This window comes from Cololabis saira, chromosome 8 (assembly GCF_033807715.1).
Source record: "Cololabis saira isolate AMF1-May2022 chromosome 8, fColSai1.1, whole genome shotgun sequence".
In the NCBI taxonomy this organism is placed as follows: domain Eukaryota; kingdom Metazoa; phylum Chordata; class Actinopteri; order Beloniformes; family Belonidae; genus Cololabis; species Cololabis saira.
The window spans coordinates 20,783,372-20,805,280 of NC_084594.1; the positions used below are offsets into that span (position 1 = coordinate 20,783,372).

At 37.9% G+C, this 21,909-nt stretch overlaps 1 protein-coding gene across 1 annotated transcript in view; it reads right to left on the reverse strand.

Moving 5' to 3' along the window:
- Window positions 1-21,909, reverse strand: part of tex264a (testis expressed 264, ER-phagy receptor a) — a 69,910-nt gene that overhangs the window by 12,066 nt on the left and 35,935 nt on the right. The window contains exon 3 of the mRNA XM_061728503.1: window positions 479-650. Coding sequence (XP_061584487.1) covers window positions 479-650 — 172 coding nt within the window. The remainder of the gene's footprint in view (window positions 1-478; window positions 651-21,909) is intronic.

Consider the following 21,909-nt stretch of genomic DNA (forward strand, 5'->3'; position numbering starts at 1 on the left):
GACAAAGTCAATACTGCCTTGACATCACTGTATAAGACCAGTAAGTCTCAAAGAGTAATGGCACAAGCAGACACATTTTGCTTGAAAACACACATCATTACAAACACATACATCACACAGCCTCAGTTACGCATTGCAGGAGAGGAGTTAGACAAAATACGTTTCTAACTGACTCAAGCTGAAATTGATATCAAAAGTGTCTTTATACTCCGCTTGGATAACAATATTGATAAAAGAAATAAAATTGTGATGGGATTTTTTAAAGAATTGAAGAGTTGACAGTGATCAGGTGTGTTTGGGTGTGGTCAGAAGTCTAGCATCTCACGTACAGCCGTACATCACCGCAACCAGGTGAAAAGTTAAACCACTGGAGGTCAGCAAAAACAACATTTTTAGATGGCAAGTTTTTCTTCTTACCCCTTTCTAAACGTATTTAAAACACATGGACATTTTCTGTTATCAATCCTTGTTGTGTTACCTGTGATGTCAGTTCCTCTGTCCTCATCAGAGTCATCTTCTTTCACATCTGTTTTGGGCTCCTCTTTCATTTCTGGCACAAAGAAGTCTGTCTGATGAGACAGTGGGACCATATATTTGATGACATCTGAATTGCAGATTTCAATACTTGGGAAGGCACATAGCTTCCTTTCCTGTTCAAACACAAGAAGAAAAAGACACAAAATTGGTTAGTAAAATGTATGGCATGGTATCATTGTCAATATCATTACAAACACACCGAATTTACACCAATCAGCAATAACATTCTGACCACTGAGCGTTAACGTGTGCAAACACAGTTCGTCTTTTATAAATGCAAAGTTCTGCAGGGAAAACCTGTATCCTGGCATTGCCACATCCTTAAAGATTTTTGCAGAACAATCAGACGCACCGGTATCTGCCTCCGCTGGGCTCCTCTTTAAGAAGTGCTCAAAAAGCACACCAAAGAGTCTGATGTATTCATTTGGTCTCCAAACATCCCAATCTGATGGGACCCGATGGTATTTTTAGAGTGCAATCCCAACCCAGAGAGACCCCAAACCTCAGCCCACAGGGCCCAAAGGATCTACTGTTGACATCCTGGGACCAGACACTCCAGGAAACTGGTCTCACAAAGTTGATCAGTGTATTCTACAGATATCGTGAAGATGAGGTCATCCCTGAGTATCAGTTACACAACATAACAGATTTGCAAAGTTAATAAAATTGGCAGTTCTCCAGGGGCATGCCACCACCAACAGTCAAAGGCAGAAAAAAATCATTAACACTTAATTCTCCTCTGTTAATACTTCTCATATCAAATGCAATATCTGATCAATACAAAAGGGCAAAGGGTTCACTACAGAGAGGATCAATGTGTCTTAGAGAAGCTTGGAGCAAGATGTGAAATGTCTATATGACCGACATAACACTCATTTTTTTATACATTAATATCCAATAATTTCCCTCCCATGGGAGTCCATTAAAGATGCATTTCCACCCACATCTAAGAGTCAACATTTGCACATACTCTTCAGTGGTACTGTATGTGTAAAAAGTGGAGAGTTTATAAATAGTATACTATATCTAATATAAAGAGCACATTAGTCTTGCAGAATTTTACTTGGTGATTTCAAATAGTTCAAAAGCGATTGCAGAGACCTGGGGAGGAGAGTGGACAGAGAAAAAGAATTTGGTCAAAAGAAAAGAAAAACAGTCCAAGGAGGAAAAAAAAAATTCCAACACACCTTCATCTGTAAGCAAGTCAGAAGAAAAGGTGAAGAGTGTTTGTTTTTCAATTCCCTGGCGTATTTTTCAAGTTGTTTGTTTTTGCATTGCTTGTTCCAGACACGAGAAGGACATGAAGTCGACCACTGCGCTCGACGGATATCTTCTTAACTTATGTTTAGAGCTGCATTTCTCGGCCTCCCAAATGGCAGCATGGGCTTAAAAATCGTTTGCAATGCCCCCTCCTCTGGCTGTCAGTTGCGCAGCAACAGATGTGTTATAAAACTGGAAAGAGGTGTAAAGAAGAGGGTGCAAGCAGTTCCATCTCTACAGGTGTGCAGGTGCCTCGTCAGAAAGGTGAAATGATGGCACCTTCACAACCGCCACTACACATTAGAACTGCTGTTTTACTGAGCCATCATCTGCTCCTTCTTTGCCTGTTAAGACTGGACCTTTGACAGATGCATCCTTTTACTCCCAATCCTGAAAGACTGAGCAGGACCTGATTCATCTACTGATAGCAGAACCTTCTAGAACAGCATCACAAGTACGATCTAGAAATGCCTCAGTTTCTGCTTCTCCCAATACTTTATTTGCAGTGTATTGTTGGTACTGAACGCTGTATTTAATTATATTTTCAATTACGTAGGTTAGTGAAAGCACTGAAAATCCTTTGCTTGGTACTTGTGTTGTATTTGTTTTAGAAAATGTTAAATCTGGTTAGTGGTTTTAAGAGATTACACCAAGCCTTTAACCCTTACCAATCTCTATCTCAATTTGATACAATAAAATAGACAAAATTAAAAAATAAATCCAATGCCCCTTGTGGATAAGATGATTTAATATGCTCCTTCATTAAATCAAAGTACCATTAACCCCCACCCAAAAAAAGGAAGAAATTAAACTTATTGCATTTTAAGCTGTCGTCTCTCACAAGAAAAGATTCAAAGTTTATTTTTAATGAACACTTCTCAAGTCTGTCACTCAGATTAATGTAAACCTCTCTAAAATGAAGCAAACTGAACTGTTTTCTATTACAAGCTACACACGTCTTCTCTCTGTGCACGTAAACATTGTTGCTGCTTCGTGTGACTTAATAAAATACTGTTTATTGTTAACTAATGATATGCAGAATAAAACAGATCTCGTGTCTAGAAGGTATGTCTCACGGAGCAGTAATCCATATCTCCTCTCACTGAGGAAATGAATCGAGAAGTAGCTGACAGATTAATCACCTCATCACAATCACAACTCATTCCTGGTTGAAAGGTTTAATTATAAGACAAGCAAGTTGTTCTGTTTCCTGCCTTATTTCAGTCTCTTCCACAGTGTGCTCTGCGTGAAAATGTGCCATATTTTACCTGCAGCGGGTCATGGTGTCAATCTGTACTAAACTTGTGTGTGTGTGTGTGTGTGTGTGTGTGTGTGTGTGTGTGTGTGTGTGTGTGTGTGTGTGTGTGTGTGTGTGTGTGTGTGTGTGTGTGTGTGTGTGTGTGTGTGTTATTGAAATACACACTCCTGCAAAACAGAGAGACGGATGAAGCAGGATAGTTTAAAAACAGGTCAGTCAGTACTTGCCTGCTGTCTCGGAGGAAAATCAACAATTATGATCATACCAGTCAAACATATTCACTCAGAACTGAAACCTCTTTCCGGTTAAATATTGTAGTGAAAATTGTAGTGAAAAACCGGGGGGGGGGGGGGCATCGGCTTCACTAATAATTATTATTCCACAGTCAGTCATCTTTTCGTAACACTAAGTTTCTGTAAAACAAAAACTAACAATAATAGAAAATAATTCTTCTTATTAATTATCTCACAGTTATGAGGAGTTTGTTTCTAAATGCACTTTTCAATGAGAGAAGAAAACGTCTTATGATTAATCCCACTCTCAGCTATGCAAAAGCAGTTTATCTTAATCTTCACAGTCATAACAGTTATTACTCAGATTTCACTCATATCAGTTAAAGCATTAGGTCCAAATGAAGCAAATTCAGAGATCTGTTTGGAAACTCATTATGCATGTACCATGGTTTCCTCCCACAGTCTAAAAACATGTATGTCAGGTCACTGACGACTCTTCCAACAGGTTTGTCTGTATGTGAGCCTGTGATGGACTGGTGACCTGGATCCTCCTGCCTGAAGAGACCTGGGATACACTGGACATGACCCTGAACAGGAATACACAGGTATAGAGAATGGACGGATTAATAAACAGTTAATTATCTTGATTAATTTATTATTATTATTATTATCATCATATTGATTCATTAGATTGGGGAATGCAGACAGAAAATGGGGAAGGGTCTTGTGAGGTTTTTCCCATGTCTTTGACCTCTCTGGCAGCTATTCTGTCACTATTCTGTTACCTTCCTCTCATTCAAATATCACTTAGTGAAAAGTAAACGTAGATACTGAAACCGCTAAGGCTTAATTTATAACCACGAGCGCTGTAATGCCTTTCATGTATTAAAATATTATGTCCTCTGATGAATTTACTGCTACAAACAGTAGGACTTTAAGATACAACATCAAGGCTTGTTTTCCGTCAAAAGAAATCTGAAATCTCTGTCAGCTAGTCAGAATAAAAAGACAGGCTACACTGAGAAACCTCACAAAGTTGAAAAAAAAACACAAATATTAAGACGTCTGACTGGAGAGCCATCTGAACCGGAGAGACATGTTTACCTTACTCTTATATGTATATTTTCAGAAGCACTCCATCATTTGTTGCGATATAGAGATGAAATTTAAACTGTACGTGTCCAGAGAACATGTTCCCTGTAATTCCTGTGAGATCAAAATAGCCTGCATTCACAGCGATAACCTACAACTACAATGAACTGCACTGTAAGCTGGATGAAGACTTGACATTGAGTTGTAGGGCATTTTAGAAATTAACTCCTCTTCAATAATTTGAATCGGCTTCATGTCTCCATAAACGACCTTGTAACGTCACAGAGACTATACAACACAGCACGTCTGAAGAGTTAGACGTGAGGAAATCTGACATTGTATATATCATACAAGGATCCTTTTCCAGTGGTGTCACCTTTTAGTTTGTGAAACTCAAGTTTGGCATTTGGCCTTCAACATCATGTTGTTTCTGGAGCAAGAGGTCAGCATATTTGAACACGAGAGCACTGCTAGATACTTATTTTTACTATTGCATTTACTATGGCTTTTCATTAGCCTCAAAATCCTCATACAAGAAAAGTCAGAGTGTGCATAGAAGATAGTGGGCTTTTAAACATGGACTGAGTCCAAATGATAGTATGTGCCGGTAGAAAACTATCAAGACAATTAAGCTTTTCTGCCCCGTGAGCACACAGAGCAGTATTCACCCGTAGAGAAATACCCTTGTGAGCATTTACGAATGTGTTTTTAGCAAGGATAAGACCGATGAATAATGCACTTAACCCTCTGAGCTGCTCAACATATGGGCTGTTGTTAAACTTCATACTGTACCACTGGTAAGTACTGAATTAGAAAAAAATGCAGTATGTAGCATGTGAAAAACTGTGAAATCCACAGTATGTAAGAAAATACCTAAAAGTAGTGATGCACCGATTGTTCGGTAACCGAAATTGTTCGGCCGAAAATGGCAAAAAAAACACTTTCGGTGTTCGGTGGAATAAGTGGGGAAAAAAAACGAACATTTAATAACGGCGTTGTAATATAAGGAAATAGACTGGCCGCTCCGTCCCGTAACGTTGCGCACTACATAAAATCGTTGGCCAACCAAAAACTAACCCCATAAGAATTTTACCTAACATTCACCAGGAGGTGGAACCAAAACAACATAATGCTGGGAAATTAAAAAATTGTCATTTTTTTATGTTCAATAAATATTTTCTACCTTGTAATTTTGTAAAAGATTTTTTTCTTTTAAAAGCATGCCTAAATCAAATGTATTTGATTTATGCAATGGTGAAAAAATTGGCAAAATAAATGAAAAACTGCTGAAGAACCATGTTTGGTATTGTTCGGTATTCGGCCAAGTGTTTATTATTATTTTCAGTTTCGGTTTCGGCCACAAATTTTCATTTCGGTGCATCACTACCTAAAAGGTGTACGACTGACATAATATATTATAAATGGTTTTGAAAACAACCAGGCTCACATCCTGACTTTTGTACCACACACCACAGGAAAGTGTCTGTCAAAGACTTTATCACTCAAGCTATATTTTCTTTACAGTTCACATTTTTTTATGCTTAAATTTAGTGCAACACCACCTTTGGATACTTGGGGATCAATAGAGTATTACTGAATTGTATTGAATTGGAAAGTTGTATGACTGAGTTGGGAGAAAATATCTGCTGTTTCAGCACTAAAACAAATCTGCACTATTTTTAATTCTATTACTTATCCTGCCATTACTACATTTACTACTGAAATGTGTGTGGTGGTATTTCTGTTGTTTGTAGCACCTGCTACTTCCGAGTGATCACAAGGTAAAATAAAACGATAAATATTACCAAACAGCAGCACTACTGAAGCTGCATAATAGTTTATATCTGCAATATTACTACTGATAAAACTTTAAGTCGAGCTGCCCTTCACCACAATTTTATCACAGCTAATAAAAGCTACTGGCAGCTTCTGAGTGGGTTTCTCTCCGGATAATGATTTGTGAACCATGTTGTTGTGTACGTGTCTGAATGAATGTAAAAGTGATCTGAAAGACAGAGGGATATAATTTATAAGTTTTGTTGAAATGACGAGGAGATTAAGACACACAACAGGGGTCATACATTTCTTGTAGTTACCCACACAACCTCCCACACAGGCACACGGATCTATTTTTAAAAGCGGGAGATTTCTCACCTTGATTTCCGGCGCACAAAAAAGGAAAATTAACACAAAGCTTGGTGGCTTGTGGTGACAATTGGTGACAGTCTCTTGAGTTCTCCCTTATCTCTTGTCTATTTACTTCAACTCCACTATTACAGCCATAGAGCCCGGCAGACTCACACCCACCATAACCTCCTCCTTCTTTCCTCTCTGGAAAAGGACAAAAACTCTACTTCACACCTCAACAGAGGTGTCCAATTCAGCCTGTCCCTTATGGTCACACACCTCCCCGGAACAGAGCATTGTCTTCATGGCTGTAATATTGATATTTTCAGCATCCCTCTCAGCATGCCCAGGCCTCCTTCATCACCCTCTTGCTTCCATGCCCAAGTGGAAAAAGTCTCTAGATGGGTGGCTGAAGGTAGCCGAGGTCTGAGGGCTGAAAATGGCGTTGCTGTAGAGACTTGGGCCTAGAAAACAGAATGCAGAGTGATCTGTTGCAACCTCTCTGTGCACCTTTGCAATCAATATGAACAAACACTTGATGAGCTACAAGTGTAGTGTCTCTGTCAGCAGCTGCTGTGGTCTCCAGAGGTTCTCTACAATTGATCTGGTGTGCCTGCACAAGGTGAGAGGCAATATGAGCAACAAGCTCCCAGCAGTGAACAAAGAAAGTCTCCCATATATGCCCGTTTCCTTTCTCTAAGATTATGCATTTGGAAGTGCAATACAATATTAAAAAAAAGGGGGGGGAAAGAGAAAACGGGTCAGTTAACTACAAAAAAAAAATTTGTGTTGCTATCCATATATAGCATTTAATACTGCTGACCTTTGATAGTGGGGACAGGAACAAGGGAACCAATGTATTACTTAAAAATGGTCAGTTTTGTGTTTGCATAAATAAAACCACCTAACACCACATTACTTTAGGATTTAGATTATTAAATCTGCTTAGACAATATGAAAAAAAAACAAACCTAAACAATTCTCAATTCCCACTAGGCAATGTTCAGCGTTTACCTGCTCTCAATTAACAAGAGTGTCAGTAAATAAATTGTATTTTCATGACTAAATCTAAATACGTTGCTATTTGAATGTTCGCAACTCATATACAATTTCTTATAGCAGCTATACAAAATATCAACATTGCATAATGTTGCTGGATGTACAAATACTAAAAGTGACAACATTAAATGCTGATCATCACATTAACATCAGACCGAATACTTCTCTACTCCTACTTGCCTCCCGCTGGGGCTCCAGGTCGGGCAACTGGAGTCTGGTGGGGGCGTCCTGCTCGCTTCCCTGACGCCCCGGTCTGACCTCACCCCCCATTGCAAAACATAAATGACCAATTCTAACTCTAATAATTATTTCTGGCATTATCATGATATATTGTTTCATATTATTATATTAAGTTATGAAATCTCATGGGATGTTAAACTACAGTATTATATTGTTATATATAATGGTATGGTGATATAATTTGGTTATATGTTATAATATTTTATAAAAATTATGTTATATTAGGATCTTACTATATTTATTATGCTATATTTATATGATATCATGCTACACCACTCTATATGATAATTATTTATTTGTTTACTCTCGAATTAATATTCTCAATTTATGTATCTATTTTCATCATCTTATTTACACTCACACACGGCACGCACACACACACACACACACACACACACACACTGATGTTCTCTTTTGTCAGTGTTTGCACTGTATGTTAATAAAAAAAAAAACATCAGACCGAATATTATAACTTGTGATTTCCTGCACAGTTTTAAGTACAGAACTTAAGAAAGTTGCGTTGGATAATGACGTGACAGTTCAGTTTCACCATGTTTACCAAACGGTTAGTAAACTGATGCTAAAGGTTTGCATCTGCATTGACTATTTGCTAGTAGAATCATATCTTCATAACTTAAAGTCTTGTGCTAAATAGCTTGTGAAGTTAAGTAGTGCTAATTTCAGACCAATTACCAGATCTGCAGATCTGATGTTGGGTACCATCAGGTAAGTTTATTGTCACATCAAGCATTACAGTAATCCGAGTTAGTCGCTTACTGATAGCTCAGTCATGCTGATTATGAAAATTCATTGAAACGGACATTACAACATCAAGCAGTCGTAAAAACACATAAATCTGATGGGCAATCATGTTTTTCCCATTCAGAGGTGGAAGTTCATTTGTTATTGCAATGCACAACGGCAGCTGTAATTTCATGGTTACACGTACTACATCGAGACCTGTGGTGCTCATGCCAGAAATTGCTATTTACTAATCAGTTACTTGAAAAAATAATAATTGACTGATTAGTTGACTCCCTTAATTGCATAGTGCAAGTGCACACATGCTGAAATTATCAAATATACTACTCCCCAACCAGGGCCAGTGAGGGTGAAGTATCTCCTCAGAACTTTATCAGTCCCTGGTGCCGGACATAAAAATGCATAGGGCTGAAGGAAACCAGTCCCAGAGAAAGGTTTGTGTGGTCAAAACAAAGTTTGAAAACAACCATTTTGGAGCAGAGTCAATATGCCCCAGGGTCCTCAAGTAAGCAGATCCACAAAAAGAAAGCAGTGGCTTTACACTGCCTGCAATTTTCTCTGGGAAAAAAAGAAAGAAAAGAAAATCCAGAGAAAGTATGAGACCATTAAGAAAACCATTGGAGAAGTTTACAGTCAATTAGTCCCAGACATTAAAGCTTCAAATTTCAGTCAACTGTTGAAGGGGGGACAAGATATGGAAATGCATACATGAATAGTGATTAATTTTATACATGCTGTCTGATTCCCTTGTCTAAGTGAGATCTTAATCTGATAGTCTAATGTTAGCGATAGTCACATCTCTATTCCAATGAGATACAATTAGGAAGACGGGGATGTGAAATGAATGGAGAGCGGACTCTCTTCTCCCACTGGCCTCTCACGTACGGAGCAACTCAAGTGTATGCCACATAGGTCGCTCCACACGGCTGCAAGCCTGTTTACACAAGCAAATCTGGGTTTATACAGTCCAACAAGGATTTTTCTTTTGCAAATAGTTTTTTGAAATGTAAAGTAAAGAGGGGTTAGAGAGGGGTAACAGAATTAAGAAAAAAAAAAGTTTTAGCCATATAATGACGCTCACAAAAACACCAAACGTGATTGTGATGATTAGAATTGTGAATTTTCCCCTGTGTTAGCCTTTCGCAGATACGCACAGCCAATCAATTTATATACACACATTCTGCCTGGACGCAATTACAAGTTATGAAAGCTCTCGCAGGAAAAAAAAGTTTTAGGCGAAGATAGAAAAATGAGCGATTAATGTGCTGCTGACGTGATTCATGCGGCTATAATGAGTTTCTTCCAGTGTTTTGTGAGATTTGGCAAAAGTCTGAAATGACAAACAGGGCCCATTATGACAAAGGCCTCTACAGATATGAGAGAGTAATGGGGGATTCAAATTATTAGCTCCAGACAACAACATTTACTGTATGATCACAACAGAGAACCAGAATTCTGCTGACCAGGATTCATTTTTATCTACTATTCTTCATGAAATACAGTCCTGCATGGTCTGGTAGACTTAGAAATGAGCCATCAGGCATTATCATTCAATTCACTTGAGTTAATTCAAGAACCACCAACTGTCAACAAAAACCTATTCCAGGTACTTTACAGAGAAAGTAAACTCCTTCAATAAAAGTTCAGTTAAACTCATTCCAATTCAGTACGCTTACAATCAGGCAGCTGAATATATCTTTATTCGTAATAGCTAACCCATAAGGAGTAGCCTATCCAAAGAAACCAATAGAGCCCATGGATTCTGTAATGTGAATCAATGGCTTGTCCTGAGCATGCACAAGGTGACGGATAATAGTTGAGAGGACAACTCCATTTTAAGAGGAAGATACCTCGAGCAGAATCAGACTCGGGGCAGCTATCTGCTTCAAACTGCGGTTCTGCTAACTCTATGGATAAACCACAGGTACCCATCCTTAGCAGATCATTGTATTCATTAAAAACAAACTGATAATCCATCATCTTTTATCTGAACCAGCTCATTCCTAGTCAGGGTCACGGGGGTATGCTGGAGCCTAAACTGGTACAAATATTGTGCTTGATCTACTTAAAAAAAATGAAGGCAACTTTTTGCATGAGATTATTATGTAGATCAAGAAAGACTAGTCTTTGTATAAACTACTTAATTTTTTGTATGTACATAATACATTTTGCAAGTACAGTCAACTTAATTGTGTTAAGTTGACTTTATTTATCAAAATTAAGTTGACTTTACTTGCAAATGAATTTTGTACGTACTAAAAATTAAGTAGTTTATACAAAGACTAGTCTTTCTTGATCTACATAAAAATCTCATGCGAAAAAGTTGCCTTCATTTTTCAAAAGTAGATCAAGCAAGATATTTCTTACTTTGGTTGTTCTACTTAAATAAAGCATGTTTCATCTAAACGTTGGTCAATCTGCCCAATAGATTAAAATTGTTAAAGGAAAAGTAAATACAACAAGATCATTGCTTGTTGTTTGTGTGTAAGTGAGAAAGATTGCCTGGGATTACATAAATACTGCTTGTTAAGGAAAAAATGCACAATGTCTTGTTTTTTGAACAAATGCAGATTAAGTTCAAAACTAGATGTATTCACGTAAAGCAACAAACTTCATTTTTAATTGTTAATATCACAGATTTAAATATGTTATATTTACATGCGCTTAGATTTATTTTTTTCAGTGTATTCCAGCTCTCTTTGGGTGAAAATACACTCTGAACAGGTGGCCATTCCATCGCAGGGCCACATTCACATAAACACTCCTACACGCTCACATTCACAGGTAATGTAGGATCACCAATTAAGATGGTATTTATGTTTTTTAAGAGTACCCAGAGAAAACTCATGCATGCACAGGGAAAACACGTGAACACCACACAGAAACCTTCTTGCTGTGAGGCAACAGTGCCAACTGTGCTGCCCCTGTCTGGTAATATTTTACATTATAGGGCTCCAGGCTTCTGTAAGCCATGCTATACGGATGGGTCATGTAAAACTCTTTGTTGAAAGTATCACCTCTATATGGGATTTCTTTCTGCTGCACATACCCTTAACATTTCTGAATGAGCAAATGCACCAACACAGTAAACAGTCCTCAAAGCTACAGAGCCATCTCATTATGGCACGACTCAGTAGTTCATAAGAATTTAACTCTGTATAAGTATTTCAATTAACACCAACAAACTGCACCTGAGATAAAGGAGAACAGTGGTGAAGAGGACAAATAAACTTCACTTCCGTGGCCACAATCAGTGGCCAATCAAGTGGAATAGAAAGAACAAAACAGGAAACTGAAACTAATCCTAAGACAAATTGTATGCTTTAAATGGTAACAAGGATAACAATTTGTTTTAGCATCCTCCCCCAAATACCAGGGAAAAACACAGGGGAGGGATGATCCAACGTCAACTCCAAGACAGAACTGTTGCGTCTGGGTTCAAGTCCCCATTGCCCCTGCTGCTGTCCACAGGGCAAGAGCCATGTTTAAGCCACAAGCCACCCACTATTAGAGCTCTATCAGCATGGCACGACGGCAGCCTAATGGGTACAATTAACTATCACCTCTCCTGACAGAGATCCTATCTGAATGCCCCCTACTACTCGCAGCTTACTCCTGCTCTAATGATTGTGTTTTATGGAAACAGTGGAAAAAGAAACTTGAGTCAGAAGGAGCAGAAATGAGGGGGGAAAAAAAATGGAAGCTAGAAATAAGTTACATATAGCTCTGATAAAACAGCAGTGAGTTATGCAGTGCTGATATGTCAGATGTTAAATTGGAAAAAAATAACTATTGCATTACAGACCAAGAGAGAAATGAGAGATAAACATTGCAACTCAACCTGGTGTTGTCTCATTCTTTTAGGTTTGGTGCAATGATTAACACAAACACCAGTTTGAACCATAATCTCATGTTGAAGGAATTTCTAAGCCCTAAAATTTTAGGTCTGATATAATAATATAACTTTTACAGAAAAACACTGAACAGAAATTACTCCAAAAGATGACACTCTTCCACCAATCTGTATGATTTTTTGGCTGTAATTTGATTTAGTCTCCTGTCTTTATGAAGACAATGCATTTTCTAAATTAAAAGGTCACTGAACGAGTTATTTTGCAATCTTTTTAAAATGTTAAATCGCCACCGTTTCCATCTAAACAATGGGGAAACAAAGCAGTAATTGTGAAAAAGTCTCTATTTCCATTGCCCACTTTGTTTTCTGATACCAGCCTCCAAATCATGGCAATTTAATCACTGCTTGTTTTTCTTAGTTAGTGGTTCTTCTGATGCTTTAATTCTTTTATTTCCAGTCTGTTATCTCTTTACTCTTTATTATGTTATTTCTGTTCCTGGAATCCTACCAAGAAAAAAAAAAGATTTCTGCATAATAATAAAGACTGCTTGAAGATGATGTGAAGAAATCTGTTCGAGAGTTGAAAAAGTCATGTTACAAAAGTATAGTTATCTTTATCATGCTGATCAATCAACTATGAAATGGCTGAAAAGAAGAAGAAAGTGGGGGGTTATAGTCAAAAGTCAAGACTTACTCCCACTGAGCTAATGCGAGGGGATTTGAATTGGGTAGTCCAAGAAAAAAACCCAAACATCCTACACTTCTTGTAATTTTAAACTGAAGAAAATTCAAAAAGATTTCACACCGCTACTTCTGGCAACTCCAGGGCATCTACTCAGTGACACTGCTGACCCCTTTTCCATCTGCCTGAGTAAATTATATAGTTTCAAAGATCAGCTTTTGCATTGGAAACACCTGCTGCTTTGATAATCATGGCAATCAAAAAGTAAATGGATGAAGGTTATGTAATGTGATCAACTTCTGTGCACCTACTAAAAGGACATTGGACAAAGAGGATACTGATTGAAAATCGAGCCAGATTTCTGAATTGTAACACTTATCAAGAAGGGTCTGGCAGTGACCTCAGTTTCATTTCTAATAATCATACACGTAAAATATGTTTAATTTACCTCCCAGATCTATGAAAAAATATAATTCTTGTAATGATTATATATATTATATTACCAGGTAATTGGTTTTGTTTATCCACTACTGTATTCTGTGCCTATCATGGTGCCTGCTGGACCAGTTTTTCCTCCTGAACTTCATCAAATTTGGCCACATATCACTGATCTAAAAAAACGAAGAAAATACTCAACACAGAAAGCCTGTGTTAGATCACAGCCCTGCTTCAGTGTGATTATTCCTTCTCTCCATTACTGTCTTCCAGCCCAGATTGTCTTTCAGCAGTCAGTCTACTGTCAACATCCCACTTTTTCATTTTTTATAACATCCACTGTTTTTTTTTACTGTATGTATGTATGTATGAATTCAGGAATCTCCCAGCTTGAGATCAATAAAGTCTCTCCAGCTACAATATCCATCTATACAACTATCCATCCATCTGACACAATACAGATGCTGTTTTATTTTTTTGGATTTGTAAAAAAAAAGAAAGATTTATCTCCAATATTCCCTGCTGCGTTGGTTAAAACTTCAAAATTAATTGGTACTCCTTCTTGATAAAGGACTAGTTTGCTAAAGTACGGTAATAACCTTTATCTTAAGGCGAGGTAACAGAGCTAACCAATGACAATGACAAGCTGTGAAAAAAAGGATGTTTTTCCCTATTAATTCCACACACCATTTCATTTTATATTGATAGCATTTTCACTTTCCTAACTTGTCACCAAAGTAATTGGATTGTATGGTCCCTGTAGAAATGTGGTCAGTGTCAGGGAAACAAGTCTTCACAGCCAAGACATCAACAGCCCGGAGGCCTGCCCCATATAAGAATGTTCAGGTCAAAATTAGTGGACAAGTACCGTCAGCCTTCATCAGTTGGATAAACACAGTCCGTCACCCTGACTTTGGATGCTCCAAACAGGAAAAATCCATCTGTTTACTCTCCCTCCTTCTACGCTTGACTGCCTGCATGAAAACATTAAGTTTTGGACACAAGGGTTTTCTAATTAATCATATTGCAACAATATATTATAAGGCTAGAGAGAAACCTGCAGATGCAATCAAACAGAAGTCTGTTTGATTGTTGGTTGTAAGTTAAAGGTATTTGTGATACTGACAAGCAAGTCATTGTTAAAGTACTGCAGTAAACAGTTTTTAGTGAAAGCTCAGTCAAGGGAATGAGAGAAAAATGAAGAACAGAAACAAAAGGAAGCAAGGACCTGAAACTGCAGGAATGCACTTCAGAAATGTCAAGGAACAAACATGTACCACTGTCAGTTCATCATCTTAAGATCTGAACTATAGGATATTTCACGCTGAGCTCATCCCCGGTTGTCTTTCCGGGTCGAGACTGGTGGGTACTCCATTCTGTCAACTGTCTGCCATCTTCCATTTATGAAGTTCAGTCAGTCTGTACCACTACTTCTGAGGGCAGCGGACTTAACTGAGCCTGTTGCTAGGGCAACTACCTCCGTTAAAGAGCCCCTTTCTGTTTTCCATGGAGACCTGATACTTTGATAATCTTAGAGATTGCAGAATATATGGGGGAAGTGCAGAGTGTCTGCCAAATGTCCTATGAAGCATGGGAGTCATCTCAAAAGAGCAATACAAGTACAAATGCCACAAGGGTGTTGAAATGCCTACCTTATTTTCAGCCTCTCATTTTTAAATGATGGGCAACTTTATGTTTTCTTTCTATCTGAAAAAAGGGCAATTCATTATTACTTAATTATGTGTTTAATGATTTTCAGCAGCCCTCAAGACAGAAATGAGTGCATTTAAGATTGCACTAACATTTCACATCAAGCAAACATTTAGAAATGTTTTTTTGTAGCCCAAAGCCATGCAAATTTGACTTTTAAGGGGATTATAATTAGCCCCAAATGTATGTATTTTTTTAGGTAAATGGATGAATACTAAAAATCAGTTCTTCACCTGTCATACTAATATAATGGTCCTTAAACTCTTATATGACACAAAACATAAACTAGGAGAACCCAGTCAAAATAATACTTTTAAATTAAGTGAACCTCTTCAAATATTATTTGAATGGTAAATTAAATTCAGTTGTTTTCAAAAACTTTCCCAATCATCTGTGTGTTCAATGCATATTTAATGTTTACTGATAGTAGCATTTAAAATAAAAATTGTGAAGGGAGACATTGGAGAAATATAGGTAAATGCTAAGTCCCTATCTGGCATTGTTTAAACAGGAAAAACTTAAGAGAAAGATTTAAGCATAATAACCCATTTGAATCTCTACATTATTATGAGGGAACATCAGCAAAAGCACAAGTAAACACATATACTCCAGCTGCCGATGGGCAGAGAAAACTTTGAAAATGAGGACATATGCAAATCAGTTTTGGAAGAAAAGAAAATGTAAATTTGCTCCCTGTTATCCACATAAAGCAGTAAAACTATAAACAATTTGGAAATAGTGATTGTGGACTAATTGTAGTCAAAGGAGGATCCGGACTGCAAGTTCCAATATTAACAAACTAAACAAGCTGGACTTTCCTTGGGTCATTTCAGACCATGGCAATCTTTCCATGGTTGTTATAGTTACAGGGTAAAATCAGTATCTTTTTTTACACATATCCATTGTAACTGCAGCTAGCCAGAGTTCACATAACTCCTTTTGTGGGTTTTTTTTTTTTTTACAGCTCGTGCTTCAGAGTGGAAGAATTCCCAATGTGAAGTGAAGTGCAGAGAAGTTGACTCAACATATAAACCCAAAATCTGGAGCTGCAGTTATAAACAAATAAAATAAATAAATAATTAAAATGTCCTCCAAAAACAGTCCTTAACATTAATTAAGGACTGCTAATTACTGAAAACATCTAAACCAAGCCCACATGAATGGAGCCTGACTAGACAGTGTAATGATAACATGATAGTAACTGGTACCATTCACCAGCTGGCCATTATCTCTTCAGCCTTTAGTGGATGCAACAAGAGGAAGGTGACGAAGGTATGGTCTTTCAATGAACATCTGGTTACCCATAACTCTCAGGGAACTGCTACTTGGTCCAAATACCCCTTTATTTTTTATCTTCTGGCCTTCATTTTTGTTAAATAAATAATAACTATGTAATAATAATGTATTGTTGTTGTGCGGTCACAAGAGTGTTAATGTATTTTTACACATAAAAAATAGGAATAAAAGTGGAGGATATAACTTTTACACAACTGCATTGTCATATAATAAAATTACACATTGATTCAAAGACTTGTTTTTTTGAAAACTCCAATGTAAGAACAAAGATAGAAACAAAGTCTCGATGCCACATGTAGATGGAACGGCCCATGGATGAAACGTCGATATGTAGTCCAGGTGGAAACTGTCTCTGCTCATTCAGGACTCAGTGCAGTAGGTGAGGTTAAATGCCATAAACCCTACATATTTGAATCTATTAATACACATATTCAAGACCAGAGAGAAAAAATGCCAAGTGGTCTAGGGGTTTACATGGCTATAAACGATCTTCACTCCTCTGCTCATACGGTACTCTTCATTGCACTCGGCTGCATCCCATCACCCTCTGCCATCCAGCCCAGAAAACCACTCAGTGCCATGAAAATGTTTATGATATTTTACACCCGGTCTTCCTCGTTCCTCTGAGCGACAGCTTACTGAATGGCATTAATAAATTGAGTTGCCCTGTTGGCTGTCCTGAGTTCACTTCAGTTCACAGAGGAACAAGCACGAAGAGTCAGAGGGGTAGATTTGTCTCCAACCTTTCATCAGCTGTAAAATATCCATGTGCAAGCTTGTCCACAGCATTTTCATTTACCATCATACTGCTTTAGTAATAATTCACATTGTCATACATGTAAGATACTGGTCTGGAAGTGAGCTGCATTATAAAACTGCGTATGACCCCAAGATACACAGTGCTTCGGGATGTTCACTCATTCATACTTTATCAGATGTCTTTCATCCAATCTTCTTCTTCTTTAGAGGATACTGCTGGTAGGCATATTTAAACTGGTGATCCATCTTATGGCTATATGTGTGGGTTTGCGGTGGGAGTGGGGCAAGTTAATCTTGTGTTATCAGTGATGGATCAAATGTGAAAAGATCTGATTTAATCATTCCTTTCTCAGGGGTCTACACACTGTTTTGCTCAGCCCCACACTTTGACATAATTTCTGTCTACAATTAACCTTTCGCCTAACTCTTAATAATCCCAGCCCCTGTGGACAAACAAGAAAATGATAGTGGGCGTGGGAGGGAGAGACAGGCCAATACAGAACTCATCCGGCGGTTGTACTGGTACGGGGAAATCTATGAAGGAAGGGACAGGGTAGATGGGGGCGGCGAGTGATGTGCCTTTGACTGCTGATCCATAACCTGTGGCATGTTGAATGTTAAAATACCAAATCTCTCCTTCAGAGGAAAATCGCTCCTCTCTCCCACTCGCCTCCCACAGCTTAAATGATTTAACATCAGTGCCAGGCTTCTAAAAGGAACATTCAAGTGTTTATCTTCTTTTTGGCACACATCTCAGAAATGAACTGAATGGTGTCCCAGGGCAAATTCCTGTTGCATGGCTCTCTTAGTGTATTTTAAAGCATCTTGTCAGTTCCAATCACAGGGACACCAAATGAATCCAACCACAAATACCCAAAGACTACACTATCAATATTGTTGGCTTGTTCCAATGTAGCGTATATTTCTATATTAATAAAGCAAACAATATTGTAGAGATGCAAAGTCTACCACTTTCTAGGCTCACTCTGATTTGCAATTTTACTGTCGGTCATCGGATGAGAAAGAGAAAATAAAATCACTTTTCAAATTTTTTGTTTTGGTTAAAAATGTGACTGTGTGATAATAGGGTAATGCTGACTAGGAACCTTCTTGCTGAGGCATGGATCATGTAGACACCCTCTCCCAACACGCACGCACGCACGCACGCACGCACGCACGCACGCACGCACGCACGCACGCACGCACGCACGCACGCATCGTATTAAATTGAATTGAATTGAATTCAGGGAGCATCACACATCATTTACACAGAGAGCATCTTTAATGTACAGATGCAAACTTAATGCAACAGCCAGACTCTCCCTTCACCAATAAAAGATTTTGGCCAAATTATGAAGCAACTCTAAAAGGAAATAAATGTTTTGACACTGAATAAGCCTAAATCAAAATGATTCCACAAGTATTTGCAGTAATCAAAGCAGCAAATGGGTCCAACAAAGTTGTAGCCCTCTTCCTTCAAACTAGCAGTGTATATTATTCAAGCATCATCCAAGCAACTACTGCATCCCTACTATAGTCCAGAAGATCTTTTTCATGTATTACGGATTGTAAGCAAAATTTCCTCTAGTAATTGGTTTCCATAAAAATAAAAGCAAGCATTTTAAAACTTAATAAACCTAAGTGCTTCTGACAGAAATGATAGGTTGCCAGTTAAAAAAGGCCAATTTAGACAACCTCCTACTTTCACACTACAGTTATGTGCCTGTTAAGGCTCTGTAACTAAACCTTTTTATTGAAAAAAAGTCCTTTAAAGGTTATGAAAAGAGAATAGGTGGGATGCTGCCGTTTGATATAGCCTCTGAAGTCCTTGGCTAAGCCGTATACTGCAGGTGGATGACACTGCTGACCACAACACGCCTGGGCTTTGATAGTAGAGAGCACACACGACTGCTTTTATTGTCCTCTCAGGAACAGGCTCTTTCTGCTAGTCGTGCAACACTGTGACGAATTACAGAGGTACTCAGAATACAAACCGCATGCACAAGAGCCGATGAATGGCATTTAAGAACAAATATCTCTCAGTTCGGTCGTGAATTAACTATAAATATTGCTTATTGCATTAATCCTACTTTGACATCATCATTATCACTCAGCCCTTCACCATCTGATTAAGCTCAGTTTGAAAAACTAAACAGAGAAAGAGATATTTCTCTTAACAGACCATTCTTACACCGCACACATCTTCTACTGTATCGTGTGCCATTTTCTTCCCATCCCAATGCTCCTACAGACCCATGAAGAATGAGGAAATACATAAACCACGATGGAATCTGCTTCTCCCACTATATAGGAGATCTATAGGCCGTGCAGGAATGAGGGCTGTCAATGTGATGCCCACGGGAGTCTCAGCCATGCAAATTTGTCATTTGGGCTCAAATGTGAATATGGAGATAACGGAAGTGGACAAGGGACAGGTAGGACTTTTATCACTATGATACATAGCTCTTCCTCTCTGTAAATGTCATAGAGTTCAATCTGTATTCCACTAAAGAAGCGGTTTAATCCATATGTTCATGTCAAGCTCACTCTGATATAATTTGCCTTTTATAAAGAATTAAAGAATAAAAGAGGAGAAAAGAAGGATGTAAGCATTTAGCAGCAGGATTCACAAAATTCAAAATGAGTCATAGAGATTTTTAAGACTTGGTTTTGAAAAAAGGTTGCGATGAATTTTCTTTTTTTGTTCCGTGTGTGCACAAGGTTGACAACAGACATAGATGTGACATGACAGACTTGGCAAGGGATACTCCGAAAAATAATGCAGTAAAGAAATATATGCAGTAGAGAAAAATATTGCAGAGGATAAAAGATTTCTGTTAATGTGACTAGTTTGTCATTATAAGGCAAAGAGCATTATGACAAATACAATGCAGCTAGCATGAAAACAGTGTCTGTGACAGTTTTTCCAGTTGTCCCTTTATCTGTTAAGAAGCAGTTTCTGTCCTTAAAAATATCAAGCTGCAGATAAACCCCTTTGCATCATGCATGGAAGAAGTACATTTATTAGATTCAAACCAAAAGGAAAAAGAAATCCAACTGTATTTCCTTTTATGTTTCAAACTTATGCAGAATTTTTTTTTCCATCAGGGGAAAAACCTAACTTCCTATTTCAAACTCATTTTTGTTCTGTTATTTCAATATTAAAATTTTATAGTTGAAAAAGCCTTTGCTGCCATTGAATTTGCATCGGAAAAACCTTTCTGGCTTTTTTCTGACTACACAGTGAGCTTCAGGGAGTGCCTGTCATCCTGCAACTTCAAATGATCCCAAGGATTCATGTGATCTCCAGCGATCCAACTTTCTTCCACCTCTCTATTCTTGCTCACCCTATTGGCACATCATCCCAATCTGAAACAGCTACCGTAATGCAGACTGCAGTAGCTGCTGAGTGATCAAATTAGGCACCCGCACGCTCACCCGCCTCCGCATTCACTGGCATTTTCTGAAAGAGACAACTCCACATTTACAATCAATTTGTTGCTCTAATCTAATTGAGCAGCTCACATGCAGAACTGTGGACTGTTTCATTTCTTGCACACTTGGTGACAAGGCAAACACGATTTCTACAGCTAAACAGTGACACACACACGCATCCCCACAGGCGCACTCGTGCCCACACGGACCGATATGAATTCAAGCGAGCACATGTGTTCACCCTTTTCTCCCCCCAATCGTCTTATCCACACGTCCTCAAGGGCTCGCAGGCTTCATAGCTCCATAAATACAACTATTTCAATCCTGCTTCTCCAAAGATTTTGCTTGATTTCTCATTAAGAGCTGTTAAGATGTGGAGTAGAGAGCAGGCGGGAGATCATCGTTTGTTAATCACCACCAATCATCTCCCAAACAGGCTCTTGTCTGTCTCATAAGCAGGTGAGGAGCCAGCAAGACGAACTCAGTGGGACCGTCAAACCCATCACCAGTCTCCTCACCGTTAAAAACAAATAAAAATGATATGAAACAAGACACAGAAAATCCTTTTTTTTTTTTTTAAAAATTAAAATAAAAAAAGAACATCAAAAATACTTTGTTTATCCCCGTAAGGAAATTAATTGTTGCAGTCATCATGACTTTAGTCTCTTTAAAGATTCAGGGCAGAAATGTATTTGAAGTGTTTATTACAAATTAAAACAATTTAAAAAAAATAATAATAATTTAATCATTAATCGTTTCTAAATAACATTTTTCTCATATCATTATGAAGACATATGGTAATTTTATGTTTTGCTTTATTGTAAGAAACGTTTTCTTTTATTCTGACGATGGGGTAGAGGTCTCATTCACAGATCAAATATGATACATCTGGCATTATAGGATTAAACATAGTCTAGACATTTCATTTGGGGGGAACTAATGCAACAAATAGCGTTAAAATCAATGTTTAAAATGAATATGAATTAACAGAACCATGCTGGAAGTCGATGATTTTGTTTGAACTACAATAAATCAATCTTAAAGGCTTGATTTGGTTGTTGCTTTTTCTTACTTTCCAAAAGATTTTCACAAGAAAAATGCTGGCTGTTTATAAAATGAGAGGGTCTAGTTAAACTGATTATTTTCTTATCTTCCATGCAAGCATGGCCTT